This window comes from Anastrepha ludens, chromosome 6, assembly GCF_028408465.1.
Source record: "Anastrepha ludens isolate Willacy chromosome 6, idAnaLude1.1, whole genome shotgun sequence".
NCBI lineage: Eukaryota > Metazoa > Arthropoda > Insecta > Diptera > Tephritidae > Anastrepha > Anastrepha ludens.
Window position 1 is genome coordinate 114,097,514 of NC_071502.1, and position 19,875 is coordinate 114,117,388.

The 19,875-nt window shown below is 34.8% G+C and overlaps 2 protein-coding genes and 1 non-coding gene across 5 annotated transcripts; 1 reads left to right on the forward strand and 2 right to left on the reverse strand.

The window, feature by feature from the left end:
- Positions 1-1,669: 1,669 nt before the first annotated feature.
- On the reverse strand, positions 1,670-4,292 carry LOC128867791 (uncharacterized). 2 transcript variants are annotated; one of them, XR_008455028.1, is made up of 6 exons: positions 3,988-4,292; positions 3,772-3,914; positions 3,076-3,716; positions 2,277-2,992; positions 1,879-2,203; positions 1,670-1,792 (listed from the first exon to the last, which is right to left on the reverse strand). XR_008455028.1 is itself a non-coding variant. In XM_054109293.1 (5 exons), the coding sequence occupies exons 1-5, from the start codon at positions 4,126-4,128 to the stop codon at positions 1,982-1,984; spliced, it is 1,863 nt and encodes a 620-aa protein (XP_053965268.1). In that variant the 5' UTR covers positions 4,129-4,292; the 3' UTR covers positions 1,670-1,981. The 2 variants fall into 2 exon arrangements, 1 of the variants encoding a protein (XP_053965268.1); XM_054109293.1 differs by having other exon boundaries at positions 1,670-2,203.
- Positions 4,293-12,095: 7,803 nt separating this feature from the next.
- Positions 12,096-14,718, reverse strand: LOC128867776 (uncharacterized). 2 transcript variants are annotated; one of them, XR_008455027.1, is made up of 6 exons: positions 14,407-14,718; positions 14,191-14,333; positions 13,495-14,135; positions 12,696-13,411; positions 12,305-12,629; positions 12,096-12,218 (listed from the first exon to the last, which is right to left on the reverse strand). XR_008455027.1 is itself a non-coding variant. In XM_054109266.1 (5 exons), exons 1-5 carry the CDS (start codon positions 14,545-14,547, stop codon positions 12,408-12,410), a joined length of 1,863 nt encoding a protein of 620 aa, XP_053965241.1. In that variant the 5' UTR covers positions 14,548-14,718; the 3' UTR covers positions 12,096-12,407. The 2 variants fall into 2 exon arrangements, 1 of the variants encoding a protein (XP_053965241.1); XM_054109266.1 differs by having other exon boundaries at positions 12,096-12,629.
- Positions 14,719-17,804: 3,086 nt separating this feature from the next.
- Positions 17,805-17,886, forward strand: Trnas-uga (transfer RNA serine (anticodon UGA)). Its single transcript has one exon. It is a non-coding gene; the product is annotated as a tRNA-Ser (tRNA).
- The last annotated feature ends 1,989 nt before the right edge of the window (positions 17,887-19,875 follow it).

Consider the following 19,875-nt stretch of genomic DNA (forward strand, 5'->3'; position numbering starts at 1 on the left):
TGCAAGTTTAGAAACTTACTCTGAAATCAGAGTATTTTAAGTGCTGTACATATTTGAAGGTTACTGTGCATACAATGCTGTGCCTATGAATGTGCGCTGGATTTCTTAAGAAGTGTTAGGGAATGGTAATATTTTTTGCTGTGGCAAGTCCACATACTGTTAACTTGTGGTGAAGTAATTTCTGAGTTGAGTTTCTTACCCGTGTTTTGTTAGAGCCCAAAAAGAAGAACGGGCCGGGACTACGCCTTCTCTATGAATTTACGTTCTCTGTAAGAAGCACAAAACGCAGAGAACGTTTACATTAACGTTCTCTGCAAAACGTGTCGCCAGTACGGGAGACAAATTCCCGACTCTCTTCCGCGGCCGCCCTTCACCACCGAACAAAATGTTTCCCTTCTAAATGTTTCCGTGTGTAAATGGGCACAATGCGCGAAATAACGGTAGTTTTGATTTGCGATGCTTCGAAATAATATTTGTTGGCAGACTATTTTCAGTATAACTGATGAAATTCATTTATTCGTATCTGTGTTTACTTTTTTACATGTCCAATCATGCCTCGAAAAGAATTGACATTAGTGGAGAGAAAAATTGTTGTACGCATGCACAAAGATGGAAAGTCATTCTCAGAAATCGAGAAAACCATCAACAACAGTGCAAAAGGTAATACAAAGGTTCAAAAAGGAGAAAAGGACCGAGATCAGACCGCCCTAGGAAATTAACTGAGAGATATGAATGCCTTATCAAGAGAACAATAGAAAAAAATTCTTTTGTAAGTGCTCCAAATATAGCTACTATATCGCAAACATCTCTAAACTCCTTTGTTTCATCGGATACAGTCTGAAGATCAATGAAGAGAAATGGATATACATAAGTCATGTATTGCTAGAAAAAAGTTCTTTGTCAGTGATGCTAATAGAAATAAAAGGCTCGAATTTGCTAGAACTTATCAACGCAAAGAATTTGACTTCTGGGACAAAGTAATTTTCTACAACGAGTCGAAATATAATATTTTCAACTATGATGAGCGACTTAAAGTCTGGAGGAAGCGAAATGAAGAATTAAATCCGAAAAATACAATTAAAACGGCCAAGCATGGAGTTGGAGCCGTCATGGTTTTGGGCTGCGTGTCCACATCAAGTATTGGCAATTTTGTTTTTATTGATGAAATAATGGCAAAAGAAGAATATTTTAAAATCCTTCAAGAAAACTTGTTACAAAGCGCTGCCAAATTGGGATTGTCTGGTAGATTTTATTTCCAGCTGGACAACGATCCGAAACACATCGCGCGCCTTGTGAAGATGTGGCTAATACATAAAGAACCTCAATTGTTATCAACGCCTCCACAGAGTCCAGATATGGACCCTATATAGCATTTATGGGATCATTTGCGAGATCGATGAATTGATATTTGCCATAAAAATTTGAATATTAGAAATGAGCGGCGAAAAATTAATTGAATTAGTAGAAAATTATCCATGTTTTCATGACAAAAAGTAAATGTTGTAATTAATTCTACTTCAATATCAGCTGTTTGTGGTTACGGCATGACTAATCGACAAATACTTAATGTTGCGGCTATGTTACAAAAGTTACCCTTATTAATATTTCAAACCACTCATATTTCATTCATCTCATATTTACTTCAAACAAAATTAGAGTTGCAAAAATGTTCGAAGACTTAATACAAATTATAAATATATATTTATCGTCCCACATACACAGTATGTAAAGAACAAATTGATTAAGCTGCTCCATCGGTGCCTGCTCAACATCGACGTCACTCACCAGTTATCTGTAGGTTATAAATGAAAACGGCATTTAAATTTGTTCATAAATAAATTTCTGCGGGTGTATGCCATATAGCTTAAGTCGACTTACGATAAAAATTAAATTGTTTTCTTAATAGCGTACTATTTTAAGTATTATCGCTACTCCTTATATATTATAATTTTGTTTTATAATTGTTTAAAATGAAATTAACTTAAACTATTTCATTGAAAAAGCGATCATAATCTTCCATATCCGAGTCTGGGAAGTAGAAATCATCATCCTCATCGGTAAGAATATCACCTTCCTCATCGTACCAATCATCGCTATCCCACAAGTCGTAAATATCTTTGTCAGGAATTCCTATATCAACAGTTAATATTTCGAAAACTATTTTGATAAGTGACCCTTTCTCAGCCTCCATGTATTTCTGACACTGTATGAAAGGAAAAAGTGAAAAGATACGAAAATTACCGCTATTGTCAATAGTCAATATTCTTAATACACACCTCGGACATTCCATATTTATCTATAGATGTTCCATATACAAAAAGGACGAATGGAAGATGAGATCTGTCTTTACGGTCTTTTAATATATTTATGGCTTCTAAAACGAATTCACAAGTAATTTTTTTGCAAAATTGTATATTTAAATGACGCAGACGCTTGCAACTTTGCAACAGTTTTATCAGAGCTTCATTTGTTATATCGCCACTGTTTTTGATAACCAGCTCTTCAAGTTGCTCTAATTGGCACAGTTTTCGAAGTGCGTTATCGTCGATTGCTGGATTATTTGGGCAATATAATGATTTCAGTTTTTCCAATTTTGATATGAAACTTATTTCTTGCGGATTGATTGAATTTTTGCCATAGATTTTTAAGCTTTCTAATTGCTGTGACTTATTTTCGATCAATTTCAAAAAAATCTGTGTATGTGATACCGAAAAAGATGTGTGCAGTAACAATTCAATGTGTTTCAGTCGAGGTAATAATGTTACATGCTCGTATGGAAAATCTGGGCAAGACATTTTCAATGTTTCGAGTTGCTGACAATGTTCTGCCATGGTGTCGAAAAAGATTGGCGATAGCCGTTCACAACGACGTATATCAAGCGATTTTAAGTTCGGCATGGAACAGCAAATCTCAACCAAATTGGAAGTTTGAATATTTCTACAACCATACAAATTTAGATACTTCAGCTGTACTAACGAGTTCATAAATTTGCCTGCAAACAAAGAAAATATAAATATTTATGTACGTATTCATATTTTAAGGGCACGTTTTTCGTTATAAGACTAACTGTTTTACCTGTTAGCTCATAGTTCTCGGAGAGTGTCAGACTCTCTAATTGAGTCAAATATTGGAGAGATTGTATTGAGAGGTCATCTATACCGCAACTATGCAAATGTAACTCCCGTAATAGAGGGAAGCTGCGAAATAATTTCTTCAAACAATCGGTCTCCATTTTACTATCGAATAATGTGATTCGTTTTAAGTTGACGCAGCACGTTCTAATAAATGTAATGATGCGTTCACGATTCTTATATGGTACATCGCCCGTCACTTCCTCAATATTTTCGCCGGCAAAACGAAAGAAGTCGCGTATCTCCCATAATGTCATCCCTAAGAGTTTACAAAACTCAAACCTTTTATATGCGCGCCTGGATAACATTCTGAATATTTCTTGAAAACGATTACATACTCGCGCAAAACGTATTTGATCTCGTAGCACTAATAGGCCACAAATAATATCTAAGCAATCATCATTTAACGATAGCATATTCAGACTAGTAAATTTCGTATCAAAGTTCGAAGCCTCAACTTTCTTTTGTTGGGTTCCAAGTACCACTTGGCTACATGCCTTTTCGGCATCAGGCTGATTCCAACTATTGCCAGCTTTAACGCCAATACGTGAACCTCGTATACGATGATTAAATTTCTGCAATACTCTAAATATTTTATGAGAAATCAGGGGGTACTTCGTTTTCGTTTAAAGTATTTTACCTGTAAGCACTTTCTGGTTCGACAAAGTTCACAAATCCTACTGTCGGCGAAGAACGACGAGATCTCTTTTTATCATCCACCAGTCGTACTTCTGAAATCACGCCAAACTTAGAAAAATAACAAGTTATATCGGCGTCCTTCATCTGCAGCAACACATGATATTCATAATTTAGAAAAAAATTCCATTAACAATAATAATAAAATTATAGCTCTTACCCTTCTTGGAATGTTGTATACGAAAATATTGTAAATCAATATGTTGTCCTCTGTGTACGCCTTTTTATCTGGCGTAAAAATCACCGCGCTGTTTACAGAGCCATCATATTCCAAACTTCGAACAGAGAACTCAAACGACATGATCTTATCCCCTCGACAGTACTAACGAATTCAGTGAATTCAATGAAATTCAAAAAAGTAATGAGTAACTTCTAATTATTTTCTTCTAATTTATGTTCACAAGTTCAGCTTTAGTTTAATTTGAAACCATTCACGTAAATATAAACAAACTGAATACGGAGACTGATCACAATGGTGCAAGGCAAATTGAGTTCTATCATCCTTGATTCTCTGCTGTAATGAATTCGCCTTGATCATTCCTTTCAATACAGCTGTTGACAAAGTGGTTCTATACCAAGGATGATCTAAACCGTATGCGTTTACATATATGTACATAGGTATGTATGTAAGTAAGCATATACATATGTTGGGACAATGTATGTACGTAGATGTTTCTATTCTAAGCAAAACAATGCATATTCGAATATACATATGTATGTATGTATGTACATATAACCGCACACACTTACTTTATGCCTCTACATGTGTATGTTTCCAAAACTAAAGTTCTCAGCCTAGCGACTACAAGAACAAAATGCATTCATAGGCGCAGCTGTACCGGCCATTATTATTTACCCGCGACGGCCCTGAACAGTTTCAAATATTAAAAAGCACAACAAGAACAAATTTATTGATAAGTTCGAGCTCATATTTCTACGAGCAAAGTACTTTCATTCATAAAACGAGCTCCCCCTATTTGCCAATTTTCTCCACCATTCGAAAATAGTCAGTATTGGAATATTTCGCGTTGAATTATTTGCCAATATTTGGTAAATCTTGAATTTTTGTCATGTCGAATGGTCGCGGCTCCGTACGTATGTATATATGCATCAATATATGTAATATATATATATGATTGGCGCGTACACCCTTTTTTGGGTGTTTGGCCGAGCTCCTCCTCCTATTTGTGGTGTGCGTCTTGATGTTGTTCCACAAATGGAGGGACCTACAGTTTCAAGCCGACTCCGAACAGCAGATATTTTTATAAGGAGCTTTCTCATGGCAGAAATACACTCGGAGGTTTGTCATTGCCTGCCGAGGGGCGACCGCTATTAGAAAAATGTTTTTATTAATTTTGCTATCGCCAACGTTCTCTCTGTGAAGTCCGTATGGTAATCACGCACCAATCCATTCGGCTACGGCGGCCGCCCATCAATGCATCAATATATGTATGTAAATATGTCTTCTAACTGCTCGACAATAGAGGTGCCAAACTATCGATGGTACTATCGTCACCATCGATGGTAGGGCACTATCGAGCTACTGAACTATCGATGGTTCAAAGTCTCGATAGTGGACGATAGTATCGTCAAAAGATTTATACATCACCAAGCAAATATTCGCGCTTTTTTTATTTGTGGCGTCGCTTGTGTACAAATATTAAAAAGTGTAAAGTTGTAAAGTGTCTTTCAGCAGCAGCTGCAGGTCAAGCATGCGGTCAGTGGAGTTATACATTAAAAGGGCTGTGTTGTATGATGCAAACTCCATGCGTAAAAAGGACTTAAATGAACTCGTAGCAGAGATGGTTGCTGAGGATATTCAGCCCTTTAGCATTGTGAAGGACAAAGGATTTATTAAATTAATTACAGCCTTAGATCCACGTTACAAGCTTCCCAGCCGGAGTCATTTGGAAAATGTCCTGATGACCAATTTGTTTAAAAAAACGACGGAAAAATTGTAAACAATTTTGGAGCAGGTTTCGAACATTGCTATCACTTGCGATATGTGGACATCTAGTGCTAACGTGAGCTTTTTAACGGTAACGGTTCATTTCGTACATGAATACGGCATCAAAACGGCATCGCTAGCAACCAAAAAACTGATCGATACTACAAATTACTCGTCACAAAATATTGCAGACACTTTAAAAGATATATTAACATCTTGGCATATCTTTGAAAAAACTGTCTGCATTGTAACTGACAATGCAAGCTCAATGCTGAAATCATGTGAAATTTTAAAAATCCAAAATCTGCCATGCTTTGCTCATACAGTTAATTTGGTAGTCCAAGATGGCTTGAATCTCAATCACAACGATGTCACAAAAGCTTTGTTTGCAAAATGTAAAATTATTGTAAACTTTTTTAAGAAAAGTTCAATTGCGAACGAAAAATTGAAACAAGTTCAAGAAAATTTTGCATATACCTTGTTGCAAGAAACCCCAACAAGGTGGAACAGCTTCTACGACATGATTGAGAGAGTTTTATTAACCCATGAAGCCATTGCCAGTGTGCTATTATCAACAACAAATGCACCATTACCATTCACTGCAGAGGAAATCAACGTGTTGAAAGATATTGACAAAATATTAGCATTATTTAAGAACGTGTCCGAAAAAGTTTCTGGTGGCAAATACGTTACAGTGTCATTAATAATACCATTGGCATATCGACTATATCGGCAAATTGAAAATCTTTCATCTCAGTTGGCAACTGCGGTAGGCAAATCTATGAAAGATGCTATGTTGGAGTCGATTAAAAAACGACTATCTATATATGAGCTACGCACGGTAACAAGGATGGCTACGATTTTGGATCCACGCTTCAAAAAAGATGGGTTTCAATCCAACGCAAATGCTAAACAAGCAGCAAGTATCTTGGAAAATGAGTTTATCAATTTGGGCAATTTGACTCATGTTGAAGACCCTGTCAGTCTGGAAGCAAGCACGACCACTATGGACCCAATTTTTGATTTTTTGAACCAACGATGTGCTACTAAAAAGAGTAATGTTCGATCTGATGCAATCATTATTAATAGGCAGTATCTGGAGAGAGACATAGCCCCACAGGAAATGGACCCTCTTTTATGGATCAAGGTAAAATTAATAAATCAATCTTCGATACATAAAACTAAGTTTTGGTAATACATTTGATTGAAGGTCAACCAGGTGGATTTCCCTTTATTAAAATTACTGATGTATAAATATTTATGCATCCCCGCAACGTCTGTGGAGTCGGAAAGAGCTTTCAGCAAGGCGGGACAAATTGTTTCTGATAGGCGAACACGGCTTAAAGAAGAAAATGTGAACGTTTTGTTGTTTTTAAACAAAAATCTTTCGCTATAATAAATAAATCATATTATAGTTTTCAAGTTTTAGCTTTTAAGTCCTTTATAAGGCTTTTGTATTTTTAGCTTTTCCCTTAAAATGTAATTTCATAAAATGTAAGCAATGTTCCTTAAACTTATAAGTTCAATATTTTGGCAGAAAATACCCATAGCCTGTACTCTTACTCTTTTTTTCCAAATGTAAGTCACTCACACTTGTGAAAATATTTAGTTGTTTTAAAGTATTCCTTATGAATTAAAATAAAATTCAAATTATTTGTTTTTTCTTACAAATTTCAATGATTTTCAATCACTGTTTTTTATTGCGACTATCGACCATTATCGATGGTACTATCGACCACCATCGATGGTTTGAGAATTACTATCGTCCACAATCGATGGCGCCCACCATCGATAGTTTGGCACCTCTACTCGACAACCGCAGCTGCTGTGCGTCAAGTGCGCGCATGAGCATACAGTAGGTTGCATAAAACAACCGAAGTAGTTTATAAAAAAATTTCACATTTCAATGCTAGGAGAAAATTTCGAAACAATTATTTTGTGTTCTCAGATAGTAGGTACATAGTTAATTAGTATATTACTTTACGTATGTGGTTCTTCAATTGATAAAAAGTGCACAAAAACATATGCATATATCTGCAAGTTTAGAAACTTACTCTGAAATCAGAGTATTTTAAGTGCTGTACATATTTGAAGGTTACTGTGCATACAATGCTGTGCCTATGAATGTGCGCTGGATTTCTTAAGAAGTGTTAGGGAATGGTAATATTTTTTGCTGTGGCAAGTCCACATACTGTTAACTTGTGGTGAAGTAATTTCTGAGTTGAGTTTCTTACCCGTGTTTTGTTAGAGCCCAAAAAGAAGAACGGGCCGGGACTACGCCTTCTCTATGAATTTACGTTCTCTGTAAGAAGCACAAAACGCAGAGAACGTTTACATTAACGTTCTCTGCAAAACGTGTCGCCAGTACGGGAGACAAATTCCCGACTCTCTTCCGCGGCCGCCCTTCACCACCGAACAAAATGTTTCCCTTCTAAATGTTTCCGTGTGTAAATGGGCACAATGCGCGAAATAACGGTAGTTTTGATTTGCGATGCTTCGAAATAATGGCCCCTATTATGAGTTGCATTCGATCTTCGATATTCGTTGGTTGTCGAAGATCGAAAATCGAATGTCAATTTGGTATTATAAGCGGTGCAACGCTGTCGAAATTTTCGTTGTTTGCCGAATTTAGAGTCGAATGCAATTTTGCTTTCGATTGTGTAGCGTATTGTGGGAAAACTTGTTAGAGTGTAAGTTGTTTGCGATTATTTATGGTTTTATAGTAACCAAATAATAAATATATACTAATTTTGTTAATTTTATGCAGGTCGAAAGTCGTGAGTACCAAACAACAATTAAAAAGGCGAATCCACAATTCGCAAAAGGGATTTGCACCAAACTTCAAGCAGCAAAAAAATGGGAGGAATTTACAACGGAGCTGAATTGCTTGGGACCACCAGTGAGAACGGCAGCAAAATGGATTAATCTTAATAATGGTTTTTATTTGTGATGTTTATAGAAATACATTTTTATTTTCCCTTGGTAGGTATGGGCTGAAATACGTAGAGGAACTGAAATACATATTTTTTTCGAATGACGAATAATTGAATAAAGATAATTTATAACAAAAATAAAACAGAAACTGTGGCGTAAAGGTTTCTATTTAATACTTTTTAGATTTTTTTCTATAATATTCTCAAAATTTCATTTCTTATGTTTTCTACTTCTCCGTTATTTTACTCCACTTCAATATCTTCAGCATCATCGTACACAGTGGGTTGAGCAAGTCCTAGCATACCTTCATTACCAATATTCAATTGGTACGATCCCTGAGCACAAAATCGCAGAACTGTGGCTAGCTTTAACATATTGGGAATGGATTTGGCTCGGGTGCACTGCTGCAACTGGTTTTCTGTACTGGACAGTAGGTTCATAAACGCCTCTTTAGATAATCTAAAGTTCTATAAAAATCTGTAAGGAAATTTCTGTAATATTAAGTACGTCAACACATTTTGAAAATTCTAAACTTACTCAGTGGAAGCCATTTCTAGGGAGCTGGATGCGCCCCTCAACTGTTTTCTACTTCTAGCTAGTTCACTAATCTTTCATCGTCCGATGAATCGTCGAACCACAACTCCGTTGTACTCATTTTCACAAAAAATACTTTTTTTACCTTTTAAAAATAATGTTAGCAAAGAATTTCAACACAATCGGTTTTTCTTTTATTTTGATTTGCTGTATCAGCTGAGAAAAAATTATCTATTGTAAATGCGTCGAGCGAACGAAATTCACAATAGTCCTATTCTTCAACGAATGAGCACCATAATACCAAATGAAAATTCGTTCGATCAGCACTTTCGACTACAGTCGAAGATCGAATGTTGCTCATAATAGGGGCCAATATTTGTTGGCAGACTATTTTCAGTATAACTGATGAAATTCATTTATTCGTATCTGTGTTTACTTTTTTACATGTCCAATCATGCCTCGAAAAGAATTGACATTAGTGGAGAGAAAAATTGTTGTACGCATGCACAAAGATGGAAAGTCATTCTCAGAAATCGAGAAAACCATCAACAACAGTGCAAAAGGTAATACAAAGGTTCAAAAAGGAGAAAAGGACCGAGATCAGACCGCCCTAGGAAATTAACTGAGAGATATGAATGCCTTATCAAGAGAACAATAGAAAAAAATTCTTTTGTAAGTGCTCCAAATATAGCTACTATATCGCAAACATCTCTAAACTCCTTTGTTTCATCGGATACAGGCCCCTATTATGAGCAACATTCGATCTTCGACTGTAGTCGAAAGTGCTGATCGAACGAATTTTCATTTGGTATTATGGTGCTCATTCGTTGAAGAATAGGACTATTGTGAATTTCGATCGCTCGACGCATTTACAATAGATAATTTTTCTCAGCTGATACAGCAAATCAAAATAAAAGAAAAACCGATTGTGTTGAAATTCTTTGCTAACAACAATTTTAAAAGTTAAAAAAAGTATTTTTTTGTGAAATGAGTACAACGGAGTTGTGGTTCGACGATTCAACGCTCGATGAAAGATTAGTGGAACTAGCTAGATGTAGAAAACAGCTGAGGGGCGCATCCAACCCCCTTGAAATGGCTTCCACTGAGCAAGTTTAGTATTTTCAAAATGTGTTGACGTACATAATATTACAGAAATTTCCTTACAGTTTTTTAAAGAACTTTAGATTATCTAAAGAGCCGTTTATGAACCTACTGTCCAGTACAAAAAACCAGTTGCAGCAGTGCACCCGAGCCAAGAGCTCTTCACTATTCTCCAAAAAAAGCAACACAAATTATAAATGTGTGTGCAGCTTTGCACAACATTTGCTTGTTTTATAATGTTCAACTTCCGGATGAAGAGTTATCCGATGAGACCCTCAACGATGATGCTGAAGATATTGAAGTGGAGCCAAATAACGGAGAAGCAGAAAACATAAGAAATGAAATTCTTAGAATATTATAGAAAAATCTAAAAAGTATTAAATAGAAACCTTTACGCCACAGTTTCTGTTTTATTTTTGTTATAAATTTTCTTTATTCAATTATTCGTCATTTGAAAAAAATATGTATTTCAGTTCCTCTACGTATTTCAGCCCATACCTGCCAAGGGAAAATAAAAATGTATTTCTATAAACATCGCAAAAAAAAAACATTATTAACCTTAATCCATTTTGCTGCCGTTCTAACTGGTGGTCCCAAGCAATTCAGCTCCGTTGTAAATTCCTCCCAAAATATTAACATATATTAACATATTCCTGCATAATATTAACAAAATTAGTATATATTTATTATTTGGTTACTATAAAACAATAAATAATCGCAAACAACTTACATTTTAACAAGTTTTCCCACAATACGCTACACAATCGAAAGCAAAATTGCATTCGACTCTAAATTCGGTATACAACGAAAATTTCGACAGGCATGCACCGCTCATAATACCAAATTGACATTCGATTTTCGATCTTCGACAACGAACGAATATCGAAGATCGAATGCAACTCATAATAGGGGCCACAGTCTGAAGATCAATGAAGAGAAATGGATATACATAAGTCATGTATTGCTAGAAAAAAGTTCTTTGTCAGTGATGCTAATAGAAATAAAAGGCTCGAATTTGCTAGAACTTATCAACGCAAAGAATTTGACTTCTGGGACAAAGTAATTTTCTACAACGAGTCGAAATATAATATTTTCAACTATGATGAGCGACTTAAAGTCTGGAGGAAGCGAAATGAAGAATTAAATCCGAAAAATACAATTAAAACGGCCAAGCATGGAGTTGGAGCCGTCATGGTTTTGGGCTGCGTGTCCACATCAAGTATTGGCAATTTTGTTTTTATTGATGAAATAATGGCAAAAGAAGAATATTTTAAAATCCTTCAAGAAAACTTGTTACAAAGCGCTGCCAAATTGGGATTGTCTGGTAGATTTTATTTCCAGCTGGACAACGATCCGAAACACATCGCGCACCTTGTGAAGATGTGGCTAATACATAAAGAACCTCAATTGTTATCAACGCCTCCACAGAGTCCAGATATGGACCCTATATAGCATTTATGGGATCATTTGCGAGATCGATGAATTGATATTTGCCATAAAAATTTGAATATTAGAAATGAGCGGCGAAAAATTAATTGAATTAGTAGAAAATTATCCATGTTTTCATGACAAAAAGTAAATGTTGTAATTAATTCTACTTCAATATCAGCTGTTTGTGGTTACGGCATGACTAATCGACAAATACTTAATGTTGCGGCTATGTTACAAAAGTTACCCTTATTAATATTTCAAACCACTCATATTTCATTCATCTCATATTTACTTCAAACAAAATTAGAGTTGCAAAAATGTTCGAAGACTTAATACAAATTATAAATATATATTTATCGTCCCACATACACAGTATGTAAAGAACAAATTGATTAAGCTGCTCCATCGGTGCCTGCTCAACATCGACGTCACTCACCAGTTATCTGTAGGTTATAAATGAAAACGGCATTTAAATTTGTTCATAAATAAATTTCTGCGGGTGTATGCCATATAGCTTAAGTCGACTTACGATAAAAATTAAATTGTTTTCTTAATAGCGTACTATTTTAAGTATTATCGCTACTCCTTATATATTATAATTTTGTTTTATAATTGTTTAAAATGAAATTAACTTAAACTATTTCATTGAAAAAGCGATCATAATCTTCCATATCCGAGTCTGGGAAGTAGAAATCATCATCCTCATCGGTAAGAATATCACCTTCCTCATCGTACCAATCATCGCTATCCCACAAGTCGTAAATATCTTTGTCAGGAATTCCTATATCAAAAGTTAATATTTCGAAAACTATTTTGATAAGTGACCCTTTCTCAGCCTCCATGTATTTCTGACACTGTATGAAAGGAAAAAGTGAAAAGATACGAAAATTACCGCTATTGTCAATATTCTTAATACACACCTCGGACATTCCATATTTATCTATAGATGTTCCATATACAAAAAGGACGAATGGAAGATGAGATCTGTCTTTACGGTCTTTTAATATATTTATGGCTTCTAAAACGAATTCACAAGTAATTTTTTTGCAAAATTGTATATTTAAATGACGCAGACGCTTGCAACTTTGCAACAGTTTTATCAGAGCTTCATTTGTTATATCGCCACTGTTTTTGATAACCAGCTCTTCAAGTTGCTCTAATTGGCACAGTTTTCGAAGTGCGTTATCGTCGATTGCTGGATTATTTGGGCAATATAATGATTTCAGTTTTTCCAATTTTGATATGAAACTTATTTCTTGCGGATTGATTGAATTTTTGCCATAGATTTTTAAGCTTTCTAATTGCTGTGACTTATTTTCGATCAATTTCAAAAAAATCTGTGTATGTGATACCGAAAAAGATGTGTGCAGTAACAATTCAATGTGTTTCAGTCGAGGTAATAATGTTACATGCTCGTATGGAAAATCTGGGCAAGACATTTTCAATGTTTCGAGTTGCTGACAATGTTCTGCCATGGTGTCGAAAAAGATTGGCGATAGCCGTTCACAACGACGTATATCAAGCGATTTTAAGTTCGGCATGGAACAGCAAATCTCAACCAAATTGGAAGTTTGAATATTTCTACAACCATACAAATTTAGATACTTCAGCTGTACTAACGAGTTCATAAATTTGCCTGCAAACAAAGAAAATATAAATATTTATGTACGTATTCATATTTTAAGGGCACGTTTTTCGTTATAAGACTAACTGTTTTACCTGTTAGCTCATAGTTCTCGGAGAGTGTCAGACTCTCTAATTGAGTCAAATATTGGAGAGATTGTATTGAGAGGTCATCTATACCGCAACTATGCAAATGTAACTCCCGTAATAGAGGGAAGCTGCGAAATAATTTCTTCAAACAATCGGTCTCCATTTTACTATCGAATAATGTGATTCGTTTTAAGTTGACGCAGCACGTTCTAATAAATGTAATGATGCGTTCACGATTCTTATATGGTACATCGCCCGTCACTTCCTCAATATTTTCGCCGGCAAAACGAAAGAAGTCGCGTATCTCCCATAATGTCATCCCTAAGAGTTTACAAAACTCAAACCTTTTATATGCGCGCCTGGATAACATTCTGAATATTTCTTGAAAACGATTACATACTCGCGCAAAACGTATTTGATCTCGTAGCACTAATAGGCCACAAATAATATCTAAGCAATCATCATTTAACGATAGCATATTCAGACTAGTAAATTTCGTATCAAAGTTCGAAGCCTCAACTTTCTTTTGTTGGGTTCCAAGTACCACTTGGCTACATGCCTTTTCGGCATCAGGCTGATTCCAACTATTGCCAGCTTTAACGCCAATACGTGAACCTCGTATACGATGATTAAATTTCTGCAATACTCTAAATATTTTATGAGAAATCAGGGGGTACTTCGTTTTCGTTTAAAGTATTTTACCTGTAAGCACTTTCTGGTTCGACAAAGTTCACAAATCCTACTGTCGGCGAAGAACGACGAGATCTCTTTTTATCATCCACCAGTCGTACTTCTGAAATCACGCCAAACTTAGAAAAATAACAAGTTATATCGGCGTCCTTCATCTGCAGCAACACATGATATTCATAATTTAGAAAAAAATTCCATTAACAATAATAATAAAATTATAGCTCTTACCCTTCTTGGAATGTTGTATACGAAAATATTGTAAATCAATATGTTGTCCTCTGTGTACGCCTTTTTATCTGGCGTAAAAATCACCTCGCTGTTTGCAGAGCCATCATATTCCAACCTTTGATCAGAGAACTTAAACGACATGATCTTATCCCCTCGACAGTACTAACGAATTTAACTCAATGGAATTCAAAAAATGAGTAACTTCTAATTATTTTCTTCTAATTTATGTTCACAAGTTCAGCTTCAGTTTAATTTGAATAAACCATTCACGTAAATATAAATAAACTGAATACGGAGACTGATCACAATGGTGCAAGGCAAATTGAACTCTATCATCCTTGATTCCAAGGCGAATTTATTACAGGTGACAGCAAACACATATAAGTGCCCATTTACACGACGAGACAACTGGAAAGGAAACATTTTGTTCGGTGGTGAAGGACGGCCGCGGAAGAGAGAAGGGAGTTTGCCTCCTGTACTGGCGACACGCTTTGTGCTTCTTATTCGTATTTCCAATCTTAAAGCAATTTGTGACAGTTGCTTCATTTGTTTTCTCCTTTTGTGGGAGAAGGTTCTGAGTTATGTGTTGGTTTTCAAGCAAACGGAAGATAACAAAGATGACAAACATCCGAACACTGCTTGGGAAATGCAAGATTATTTTTGCTAGTAAAGTAGGTATAATTTAAAATATATTGTATTGTATTATGGGGCATTTTTATGTTGAATTCTAATTTTCCCGGCATTTCTAGATACTCAAGTTAATTTTAAGTTAATTATTTATGTATGAAAGATTTTTAATTTAATTTTTTTTATTCAAGTACAATAATTTATAAATATATTTAAATAAAAAAACAACAAATTATTTATTATTTAGCCAGTTTACATTTTTCATTCATATATTTAAGAAATTGTTGACGAACGTTTTCCGCTTTACATGTAAGCGCATGCGAGAATACATCCGAACCAGACGATGCTAAAGCATTAAATGTCAAAATGTTGCCGAAAACCAAGAATCATGGCCGAAAACAATTTTGGCCGTGTGGCCGCGAATGAGACATGAAAAGAGAATTTCCAGTGTCTCCCTTCCAGATGTCTCCTCGTGTAAATCGGGTCTAAGTAAAACCCTACATGTATTTGTTGTTGCGTTTGGTGCAAGCATCATGTCAAAATCAGCAAGCAAATGTAAACATACGAATGTAAACATACCAATACATACACACAAAGCATATCATTTTGACGTAAGCCATACCTACGGCGAAAAATTCAGCTGGGTGAATGCTGTCACCTTATTAAATCCGCCTTGCTTGATTCTCTGCTGTAATGAATTCGCCTTGATTATTCCTTTCAATACAGCTGTTGCCAAAGTGCTTCTATACCAAGAATGATGGAACATCAGGTCGCGCCTTTCGAATTCGCAGTGTCATATCAGCCCATAAATAAACAAACAAAAGAAAGGTGAATTACTTATATATGAAGGGGAAGAGTAGACTAAAGCAATGGAAACAACCAAACACTAGAAATTATACGTACATACACACACTTTCTTACCACAGCGTCTTCCGCATGAAAACGCAAACAAACTGCATTTGGAGGCATTATAATAATTGGTGCTTTCACAATTTAACGCGCAGTGCTTCGTTTTAATTTAGTTTAGTTTAAATCTCACAAATAACAATATTACCAAGCTATTCACTTAATTTTCACAAACATGTAACTTCTGTTTGTTTGTATTGGAAAGGGAGCTGACGTCAGACCTGTTTTTGGGAAGACGCTACCTGTAGTACTGATGTAGAACGAAGGCGAATTGAAACTGAAGGTGGCGTCTTCTGAAAATAGTAACTTATTTTTTCGCTATTTTGAGAAGTGTGACGGCAGACACCTTAATAATACAAAACTAATAAACAAAACAAACAACAGGAATAGAAGTTGCGTGTTTTTGAAAATTCAGTGAATTGCTTGGTAACATGGTGAATTGTGAGGTTTGAACTAAACAAACTAATGAAAACGAAGTGCAGCGTGTTAAATTGTGAAAGCACCAATTACTATAATGCCTCCAAATGCCGTTTGTTTGCGTTTTCATGCGGAAGACGCTGTGGCATGAAAGTGTGTGTATGTACGTATAATTTCTTGTGTTTGGTTGTTTCCATTGCTTTCATCTAACGTTAAACGCACAGAATCTTTGCTAAGCCAAAATAAGCATAGTCTTATAATACGTTCACATTTAAGTAGATAATCTACTTTTTCGCGCTTAACTCAAAATCCGTAATTAAAAAGCGCGATTTCCCATACAAAATTTCTCTCCCAAAATCTGAGATTATAAAATAATCCTAGATAATAGCGATACTCTACGACATACAAGCCTGTTTTTTCTGTGTTATCGATAATTATTATTACGAATATAAGGAGAAACATCAAAATAAAAACTTGATGAAATGGATGCCGGCAAAGAAAAAAGGTCTGTAGAAATAATTGTAATACAATTTTTGTTAGGAATGCATTATTATGCGTTCATATTACAGAAAAATCGTGTGCCCTTAAGGGCTTTGTCCTCTTATTACTTATTATAAAATGTGATATCGAATTTCGAATGCGTATTGCTGTCATAATTTTTTGAAACCTCAGTAAACGTCGTTTATGAATTTCCTCCAACTATTTACTACTAGCAGCCAATTGCGCAATCAAATTAGGTATTCCTTCCCCTTGTCTTTTCTTCATATCGTTAATAATAATTAAACAAACCAAAAATTCCAAAATATTCCACCAAAGCGATTTCTATAAAGAAAAACTTATATATTGTTTTGACAACTGATCGTAAATTTTGCAGGTAATCTGCTATATGTGAACGGGTGAATTAATTTTGTGGATTTAATTGACTGACTGATTTCAATTATAACAGAGCACTGCTTAATAAGCGGACGAAAAGAGAGGAAAGAGTAGGCGAAAGCAACATCAAACATCGTCAACATCGAACAATCGGGTACATGAGCCCAGTCTTGTCGAAACAACTTGTTACCAGGGTCTTCCGTTAGATGGTATCGACCGGTGATTTAACTTCCTCTCTCACAAACTAATTTAAAACCACTCCCCCGCATATATAACAATATATATTTTTTACTGTGAATTTATAAAAGTGAATTAATTATAATCGTTTTTTTTCATATTTCTTTATAATATAATATTTGTAGCACATGTAAGATTAATTAGTTTATATAAACCATACATTTCCGACGAACAATTCGATTTTGGTACAAATTTCGATAAACTAAAATACGACAACCCCATGATAAATTAATAATTTCCTATTGGCAGTGCCATGATGTATACATTCTCTGTTTTTTGTAAGAGCGCTCTCTTTGCACTTAAGATGAGAATGGCATTATGCAGAGTAAATAAATATAGCTGCGGTGTCCGAGTGGTTAAGGAGATGGACTTGAAATCCATTGGGTTCTGCCCGCACAGGTTCGAATCCTGTCCGCAGCGGACCAAACTTTTTCAAAGATCGAATTTTTTCTTGTACAAATTTATTATTAATTATTAGTATTAACATACATATGTGCATGCATACATACATACATATATACAACGCAGTTGCTAAAAAATATAAAATATATGATTTACTTGATAATTTCTCAATAACTACTTTTGCACGATCAAATTGTGCTAAAAAGTTGATATCTGGAATTAGAAAGGTCACAATGCTATTGCTGGGAATGATAATAAATTTCGTATTAATACAAAAATGAATAAATATTTGTTTCGTTTCACATACATAGTATGTATGGTTAACAACAAAAAAGATTAAGGGGTTTTGGGTAGTCAGAGGCCCGTAAATATGATGATTTCCAATAATTTTTGTTGCTAGTCAATTGCTTTATTTTACAAAAATAAAAACATCATGTCACATTAATACATCATGTTTTGAACTGACTTTAGCAAAATTTCAAAAAAAAAATAATAATTGTAAACGTTGTCGCTGTTTGCGTGGAGCCCGTTTCTCCAGAAGCCCCTTGCGGTGATCATCACAAGTCCTTGGAGATTCATCTAAAATCAAACGGGCAAGAGAAATTAGTTTTATTAATAGATAATTTTGTGCCCGATCGAAGCTTTTTTTCAAAATTAACAATATGGAGGCCTCAGGAAAATTTTTTCAAATTTTCGAGAAAAAAACCGACAATTGTTTAAAAAAAAAATCGAAATTAAAAAAATCCTTCGATAAGGCACGAGTTTTTTATGTTTTTCAAAAGCAGTATAAATTTTATTGAAATCTACCAGCGGGTTTTAAGTTACAGTGATCACCAGTTCAAAAAACATAGTTTTTAGAAAAACGCTTTTAAAGTTTTGCTATCGACTTATGTGGAGTTATACGAATTATTTAATTACTTACACTGTGCCATCTATTCCTGGGCCATATAATAGTTCTTCAGCCGTCATAGCAGCTTCCAAAATATCGATTTGCTGTTGCCTACGTAGCATTCTACCTTCTCGAACGCTCCGGAGCGCCCGAGCCCCCTTCGTTAAATGTTGAATAACTCGAAAAGTTTTTGTCGGATTCACTTTGAATTTTCACAAAATATTTTAAAGATATTATACTTTAAGAAAATGCAATGTTTTTAAGTTTCTGACTACCCCTAACCCCTTAAGGGGGAAGTCTACTGTGAATTTTTCAAAAAATCGATTTTTTTTTTATTAGCTTAAAAAATACTTTGAACCCTCTTAAATAAGGTACAATATGTGTTACAGCTGGCTAAATTTTTCTTCGTTGAAATTTCGACCTTTTCCCGAAGCGCTCCAAAGCGCGTACCTGCTATACTGAAACTTTAAACGCATTTTTCTCGAAACTAAGTTTTTGTATACGGTGTACACGATATCTCGAGTTCTGATAAATGAATCAGCTTAAAAATTTAATTATATATTCTCTGTAATAGTGTCTCTCGTCTGACATAGGATTTTTTTGATATCGTTATTTGTTAAATTGTTATAAACAATAGTAACATCAATTTTAGGCAAAAAAAAAGAAAAAAAATTCAAGAATTTTTTTTTCAACGCCAAAATTTTTTATCGACATAATCCTACGTCAGACGAGAGTCAATACTATGTATATGATAACAATATTTTGTTTTTTTGTTTTAGATCACCGAAACGTAAGATTTCATGTACACTGTTTAGGCACCTAAGAAAAGCGGACCTGCGCTTGCAGAAGTGCCACAGCGGCCATTTTGAATATTTTGACTTAAAATTTTTTTTTCAAAAACTTAAATATATAATAAAGATAAGAGTTTAAATAGATTTTATGTACGAGCAATATTTTGTTAGAAATAAAATCCGGAAAATAAGCCTGTTTTTTCCCTTGTCACAGTAGACTTCCCCCTTAACTCAAAATCCGTAATTAAAAAGCGCGATTTCCCATACAAAATTTCTCTCCCAAAATCTGAGATTATTAAATTATCCTAGATAATAACGATACTTTTC